Genomic DNA, 8,623 nt, shown 5'->3' on the forward strand with positions numbered 1-8,623 from the left:
ATTTTTTCCTGTTTGACCAAAAAAAAAGAATTTATGAAGAAATTCGGCATAGTTGACCTCCATTATGATTCAAAGTATGTGCTTACTTTGTGTAAATAGATTAAAAATTTGTTTACCATAATGAGAATTAGTGTTGTCATTTTAATATTTTTAATCCATGTTATACTAATTTAGATTGGCCCTAAGAATTGATTGCATGAGCAAGAATTGGAGACCGCAAGACTTGATTCCTCTTTTTCAACTGAGTTATTCGAAAATAAAAGCGAGTTGTCGGCAAGCGTCACAAGAGGGAGATGTATACAAAGGAAGAATGAGTAGCACAAGAAGGGGGATTAGCATTATGGACACCTTCTTCGTTAGAGCTTCACACACTAGGAAAAGAACTGACAAGGACCCACTTAGTTATAGAGCCTTAAGAGGATTACCAGTCTTTAGTTTAATCCTTCCGTCTATTTTTACTTGTTTACTATACTAAAAATAGATGTCCACTTTTACTTATTCATTTGAAAAACCAAGCAATGATTTATCATTTTATACCTATTTTACTCTTATTATTAAAATATTAAATATCTTCAATTTATTTCTCAATGAGTGAAATTGACTTATAATGATAACTAGAGGTTATCGTAAAACTTTCCCGTTTGGCCATGAGAATTTTTCAACTTTTCCAAAATCTTTTTTTCACTTTATTTAAAAATCACTTTACGCTTATAAAATTCAAATTCAACTTGAGTTATATTTGGAATTTAAAAAACACCTAAAACTATGTTTTCACTTTTCGCTTTCAACACATTCAAACAACCAAATATTCCTTGCAAAAACTATAACTAACAAATTCCATCCTCAACTCCAACTTCAAATTCAAAATAAAGTGAAAAATATTTAGTTTTATGTCCAAACACCTACTTATTCATTGATTCTTAAGAGGTGTCAAATCAAACATAGACGGAGGGAGTATATTCCATCCCGCATAAGATAATAGATAAATTTTCGCGTGACGCTATTATTTATGAGAAAAAGAGAAGTGGCAACCAAACATATTACTACAGCAACCAAACAATAGTGTGTCCAAAAGTTGTTGCCAAATCCCAGTCAGTCGCTCAGTTTGCTGACGAAACAAAGATGAAACTTACAAAAGCCAAATCAATACTGAATCTGTTGATAAGATAAAGAACACCCAACATCTTCTGCTAATTCTCTGCTTCAACTAGCATACAAACAATTAAGCTATTTGACATGTTGTATATGAGAGCACTACATCTGATAATCTGATGCAAGGTGCTATCTACACATCTTTTTGATAACCCAAGAAATGCCCGAGTGCCAGCCGGCGCACGGTTAGAAACTGGACGGATAATGAATCACCCCTCTGTCCTTTGCCGCTTAAATATCAAGCTTTTGTCTCGGACAAGTTCAAACTCGTGATGTACGTCTAATCCACACATCCCGTGTTGCGGCTCTTACCATTAGACCAAAGCCGGAGGGCATGTGCAAATTGAAATGTAAAATGAGGAGGAACTAACAAAGCAAAGATATTGAAGCTAATCCTAAACATTTAAATATATAAGTCCTAGAGAAATTCTTGCAACGATCAAGAATGAAAGAATAGTGCAAACTTTGATGCCACTACAAGAAAACTTGGCACATACACACGCTTTTGAATTTATTGCACAGTTTTCTTTAGATTTGGACTCTTATCTTTTGAAAGATCAGTCGAGGCCACCTCGATCGAGCATGTCTACCAATGTCATCCTTCTTGGGAACCGTGGTGGCAGTCTTAAAAACATTGCATCCTCAATCTCGATTGGCAAATGGGTGGCGACAATGACGATACCGCCCTTTTTTCTGTGCTCAGCGATAATATACTCTAGCAATTTCACACCTTCGTCATCCAATGCTACTGAAGGTTCATCAAGCAACCAAATAGGACGATCAATTGCCAACAATCTGGCCAGCTGTACCCTTTTCCTTTGACCCATAGAGAGCATCCGTGCTTTATCGTGTACTAATCTTCCAAGCCCCATAAGCTCCAAAGCTGGCAGAGACCTACCTTGCTTGCCTTCAAGAACTTCAAACCATTGAACATTGTCAAGGACCGTGAACTTCTCTTTGATAGCGTCCTTCAAAGAAAGCCAGTTGAGCTGAAGTTTGTACTGTTGAAAAACACCTGAATCAGTGATGTCGTGACCATTCCAGAGTATCTCACCAGCTGATGGTTTCGAGAAACCAGCTAACATGCGCAAGAATGTAGATTTGCCAGAGCCATTAGTGCCTGTTAGTACAAGGGCACCACCATCATGGAGGGAAACATTTACGTGCCGCAAAATTTGTTGAGCATTTCTCATGCAAGACACATTGTTAAGCAGAAGCCGAGGAAGTGGAGGTCTACGCAGAGACATTGCCAAGTGAATGAAGGACCAAGACCAGTACTGGATATAAAACTTCCTTGATTGAGCAACCACGGAGAGTAAAAAGAAATAAAAGGCCGCTGATGCTCTTTCGACTCTTGCGAGAACTAAGAAGAAATTGCAAGAAAAATTCTGCAATTCTGAAAATTAAAGCAAAAGTAGAAAACTTCATCAGTTTCAGCGGCTCTAAAAATGTACCCAGTAAAGTTCACAACAGAAAGAGATAATGTTAAATCAAAGCATCATGAGCACTTAGCTACATATGCGAATAAAAACTAACATACTCTATAAACTCCACCAATTAATAGGATCCCCATTGAAAGGAACTTCGAATCAGGCGTGAAGAAAGCAGCAGAATCAGTTAAATTGACGTGTTTTAGCACAAGATGCGAAGAAACAATACAGAAAAGAAAAATGAGAAAGAGGAAGAATTCAGGATCTTTCTCATTTATTTGCTATTTGCAACACTCTCGAATGCTACCAAGTCACTGGATTTACAAATGATAGATTAATTTCCCTCATATGGAATTTCTTGTCATAGAAGCACATTTAGAGAAACTGAAAAAGCTTTGCTCCACATCCTCCTCACAGCTCCCCCTTCCCCCGAACAACCAAGAATATATAAAAAGTTATTTCACTAGCAAAGGGAATCCTCATTGTTCAAATGTTCTAGTTATCCACTTCAATTAGAATGACCATCAAGAATTGCTATATTTTCTTACACGTAGCTAATGTATATCACCAAAAACAAGGTAAAGAATGGAAGGCCTCTAATCATATTTTTCTCATCAGATTACAGGCGAAGAGGTGTCCTCAGTCCTTCAGATCCCTTACAAAGTAAAACGACATTAACCAACTTGAAGCTTAACAAGGATTACACTCTAACATGGCTTCCTAAGAAAACCTATAAGTTGAACGGAACAACAATTCTTATAAGTGAATTTAATTCCAGAAGAATTCATTCTTAGAAGTGTTAGAATTTGAAAGATTCCCAGAGAAAAAGAAACATAGAGAAGGAGAAAGGGTGAAACTGAGCAATCACTGTCCTCTTCAACTGAGACTAAGATACAAAATTCTTGGCATCTAAAGTGAAAGATTAACATCAGAAATCTAAGAACTTTAGGAGAATATAGAGGCTCTTTTAACAGATTTAGTGATTTCTTCTTCACTTGAAGCTAAGATTTTGCTTCTTTTTTTTTTGGCATCTAAAGTCAAAGATTATTTATTTTTTTATTTTTTTTCAGTTTCCAAAAAAAGGATTTCTTAGACTGACAGATTGTACTTCAAAAAAGACATGAATCAATTAGTAGTTTAGAGAGCCTTGTTTTGGTGTTCCATAATTAACACTGAAGCAAACATTGTCCAAATGCTCCTTCAAAATAGTAATTCTATCAGTAACTAAAGCATATTTCCACAAACATCAAGTTAACATGCCAGCCAAGAAAAGGGAAAATCATAGTCTGCATATGAGATTTGTTTGTGCGAGTCACCTACATACAAGACCTGGGATTACTTTAACTTGAATTCCCTTCCATTTTTGGAGGCAAAAAGTGTATAGCAACATTAATTCATGAATAATAAGACACTGGTAAGACTTATCTGCTGCATTAGATAAAAAGGGGTGACTGAATGCAGCAACTTTCTACCATAACGTGAAGACTAATTTATTTCCTTGGAAAATCACTACTCCCCTAAATTCAATTGAACTTCCAAACTGATTTAGACTGATCCATGCTTAAATTATGGCAAGTTAGAGATAACCGAGTAGGGGGAAGGGAGAATTACCTTCTTCGGGTGCAGCGATCTACTTCGAAACAGCACAAACTCCGAGCTCTCGGTACTCAGATTTGAACGGGACAGGATTTAGTATTTTTGAAATGATATCAAGCAAAACTGAAACTAATATTTTAAAAGGGAATTTGAACGATTAAAGACGTTGTATTCAAGGGGATTAAAATAACTCCTATTTTCAGGGATTCGAATAATCTTTTCTTAGGGGGATCTCAACGGACTCCCCGATCGATTATTTATAGGGTTCGCTTCGAGTTTTCAAACAAAAGTTGGGCGTTAGGGAGGGGGTCAAAGATGACGGCGATTTGGAGCTAGGGTTTTGAAGGAAAACGAAGAGAGAGGATGGAGAAGGGAGGCGGCGTATGCGGCGGAACCCTAATGGTTCCTTTGTTAAATGAAAGGCGGGTCGGGTCAAATTTTGGACTGGGTTATTTTAAATGTTGGGCTGGGGTGTGGGCTAGTTGGGTAGATGAATAGGGTGTTGGGTCGGGCAGATGAGTTAAAATGAAAGAAATAGTTTGGCTTCTAAATTTAAATAAAAGACCCATTTAATTAATTATATACCAAGTGTGCTAAAATATCACCTAGTATAAAAGTATGTATTTATTAATACTTAGATAAGAAATAAAATTATATAACGTTGTAAATAGCCGTGCAATAATATTTTGAAAGTCAACAGTAAATAAACGCTATTATTAAATTGCACGAAGATAAATGCGATGCGTGTGCAGTATAATCTCAGTAAAAAATGCCGAAATGATAAAAGATGTTAATTATTATTATTATTATAATAATAATAATAATAATAATAATAGTGGTAGTAGTAACGGTAATAAAATAAAGGATAATAACGGTGGTGACTACGACAAGATAATGAAACGCCGGCATTAATAAAAGTTAATAATTAGTAAAGTATAGATAATTAATTCTTAAGTTGCCAAAAATATTAGAAGCGTAAGTAGATATTTCGGAGGAAAGGTGGCACAAAATTGGGTGTCAACAATTGTCATTAATAAATTCAACAAGCAATATTTGCATAAACAACCGAATATAACTTGTGCCAGCTCCAAGTACTTGTGATAGAGCTTATTGTGCTTCTTCTCTTTTAATCTTGGCACTTGATCTTTTGGTCAACAGTCACGACAAAAGCATAACATATGAATAGGCACTTTAATTTGGCCTCAATTGACATATAAATATTTTAATTTGTAAATACATCTGACACCTCAATTTTATTTAAATAATCAAGTCGGTCCCCTAAACATACGCGAGATGCCATGTAACTCAAGCCGGGGTACTTGCTTGCCAACTGAACAAAAGACAATACCCATTCCCAATCGGTTTTGACTTGCTTTCTCCTTTTAATAGACAAATCTGAAAAGGTTATTTAATTTAATTTAAAACCACCTAATAAGCAAATCCTACTAACTTGTCAAAATAGAAAAGAAAACCCTAACTGATTCTTTTTCTCGGTTGCTGCTACAGTCGCCATTACCTAGGTTAGATTTTATTCTCTCTTTTTTTCCTTTTTTTTTGTGGCTATGTTTGTGCACTAAGTTTTCTTTGACACTAATGCATGCATTAGGCTAGACTCTCTACGTTATGCACTATGGGGTGCGGTCTTTAAAATTTTCCTGTTTTGCGGGAAGAAGAAAATACATGATTAAGTATACAATATTAGGACAATTTTTTTTCTTCGCTAGTGCTTTTAGCCCGGTAGCATAGCCAGTATTTTCACCCAGGGGTTCAAAAATACGAAGAAGCCAAGGGCTTCAACATCCAAAAAAATTTGATACTTTTCGCTTTTCGCTTTTTGAGAGTCAAACTTTTTAATTTTGACCGTATGTTTGAACATATAATTTTTAAAATTTTTGAAATAAAATTTATATATTTGGAAACTACATAAAAAGTATTATAGTCATCATAATTAATAATTTAAAATATTTAAAAAGACGTGTGAAAAAATTATGGTCAAAGATCAATTAGTTTGACGAAAAGCTAGAAGTGTCAATCTTTTTGGGATGGAGGGAGTACTATATATGCATAAAAAGTAATTTTAGTTTTTTGCTAAGGGGTTCAACCCCTGGTGCCTACGAAACTCCGCCCCTTTATAAGCCCCGAGTTGATTGAGGGCATTTCACTCCTAGCCCAGAAGGGAAGGGCATGTTTTGCGACTAGCAGTAACTGGCAACGGTCTTTGACGCATCAATTAGCTCAAGAGGCCTAAGGCTGGTCTCTTCCTCTCATACCATGCCTTCCCGGCTAACCCGGGATGCTTTGTGCAGGGAGTTGTTTTTGTTTTTTTTTTTTTTTTTTTTTTTTTTTTAAAAGAAAAATGTTTGTAATCGAGCTTTTATTGTTAGAGTTTTTAGAATGAAAGCTTTGCTCAATATTTTTAGCTCTCTGAAACAATTTGCAACTAGATTAAGGTAGCTGATGCTCAGATTCTCTATAGGAACTTGATATTTTCACTGCCCAAAGTAGAACATAATTCCTAAACATACATTTGTTCTTTTTTCGGGTTTCAACATGGCTGCGTAGGTGTCAGTAAAAATTCAATTGAGGGCAAAGCTTTCTTACTTTCTCTGTTCAATTATTTTCTCTTCATTGATTATTGATTTGGATTTGTTTGTTGTGTGTTTTGTCTTTCGGTTCTTCTCCATTACCGGCAACCAGCTTCTTCTCTTTACTTTGATGTGCTCAAGAATCCCAGTACCTCAATACCATGCCATAAAGAGTAACATTGATAGCTAGACATGTAATTCCAACATTTTGATCCTCCGTGCAGTGGCGGATCCAGAATTTTCACTTATGGGGTTCGAAAAAACAACAAAAGCTAAATATAAATTATAATGTTGTTGACAGGAATTGAACCTAGGACGCTAGAGACAATTTTAAACACCCGGGACCACTTGAGCTAATCTTTTACATTTATTCAGCGTGTTCAAAAGTTAAGATATGTACATAAACACAGAAAATCGATCCTATATATACACTATAAGTTTTTGCCCTCGGCATCATGTAAATCCACCCCTGCCTCCGTGCGTTTGTATATTTTTGATATTTGTTGTATCCAAATCTGGTTCTTTTGGTCTTTCTTCATGGTGTTGTGAATTCTACATTCATGTGATTATCATGTTCAAACGTCCTAATTGAAGTTATATATAAAAGTGCATACTCTATTGTGGCACTATTTACTCAATTCCGACTCCTCGCTCACTCATTTTTGTATTTTAAGGTTGGTTTTTTATTTCACATTTTGTTCTGTATCATTTGACTAGAGTTGAGAATCAGTGTTGTCAAGGCGGCAAAATTTTAAAAAACTCTCCAAGCCTATTAGGACGAGGGTGTTCGAGCAGAAAGCAGAGGACAGGGCCCGGATATGTGATGAGCTGAAAACCGAACTCGAGGAGACGGCCGATGCTAATGACCTTCTTAAGGCTGAGCTCGAGTCGGCCACTCAAGTCCAAAGGGTCTTCGAGGAAGAGCGGGATGAACTGATGGCAAAACTAGCCCAGGCTGAAGCCGATTTGGTAGAAGCCCTTAGGAGTGTAGAGGCTGCCGAAGCTCATACTACGATTGCTGTGGAGTATGAACGGTGGAAGTCTCGGAGGATCACCCTTGAGCAAGCCGGGCATGGCTTTGCGGATCTTCCGGCCCTGATACTCGAAGCTAAAAGGGTCGAGGAAGAAGCTAAGAGAGCCCTCGATACTGACTCCGATGACTCCGAGCGGACAGTGTCCAAACACTCCGGATCCAGCCATACCGGATAGACCAAGGCCTGTACTTAGCCTTTTGTTTTTTGCCTTTGTAGGGGTTTCCGGTGTAAAAACCTTTATATAAATGGAACATGCATTTTTCTTGATTTTCTTTATTTTTTTGCTTGAATACTTGTTATTACTTTTGCCTGAATTGTTGGTCCGTTTTAAGAACAAGAAAAGACTCAGAGTCATTCTTTCGGACTGCCTGAATATTGGCTTTTCTCTTTGCCCGTGGGACTTATCTAATGCTTTGTGAATTCAGACATCTCCGAATCACGTTAGGCATTTTTTAGGGCCGGTATTTTTTGGCTATTCATTTGTCATAGATTAGGTTCGGACACCTGAATCCTAGCCTTAGAAAATTTTAATATAGTAGTCCCTATTCGAGGGCGTTAAAGATTTTGGCTCGATTCATAGTGACCTTGTTGCCTTTGTCGAATTTCGACCGTAGTGCCCGGAATAGGGTATATGAATGAAGCGATGCCAAAGTACGGCGGTAATCACCGGGGTAGGGTGTTTTAACAAAGAGACATATCCGAAATACAGTTGTCCGAACTTTCGATAATCTTTGTATTGCAAGTATTTGTATGTACATGATATGAGGATTTTTTCCGTTCCCTTCGTTTTTTGCCGTTGCAAATACTAAATGGACACGATTCACTC

The 8,623-nt window shown here is 36.8% G+C and overlaps 1 protein-coding gene across 1 annotated transcript; it reads right to left on the bottom strand.

Annotated features, from left to right (window-relative positions):
• Nucleotides 1-976: 976 nt before the first annotated feature.
• On the bottom strand, nt 977-3,846 carry LOC132043006 (ABC transporter I family member 1-like). The gene is made up of 2 exons (XM_059433504.1): nt 2,693-3,846; nt 977-2,548 (listed from the first exon to the last, which is right to left on the bottom strand). Exon 2 carries the CDS (start codon nt 2,397-2,399, stop codon nt 1,710-1,712), a length of 690 nt encoding a protein of 229 aa, XP_059289487.1. The 5' UTR covers nt 2,400-2,548; nt 2,693-3,846; the 3' UTR covers nt 977-1,709.
• Nucleotides 3,847-8,623: the final 4,777 nt, after the last annotated feature.

Source organism: Lycium ferocissimum, unplaced genomic scaffold (genome assembly GCF_029784015.1).
Source record: "Lycium ferocissimum isolate CSIRO_LF1 unplaced genomic scaffold, AGI_CSIRO_Lferr_CH_V1 ctg19839, whole genome shotgun sequence".
NCBI classification, from domain to species: domain Eukaryota; kingdom Viridiplantae; phylum Streptophyta; class Magnoliopsida; order Solanales; family Solanaceae; genus Lycium; species Lycium ferocissimum.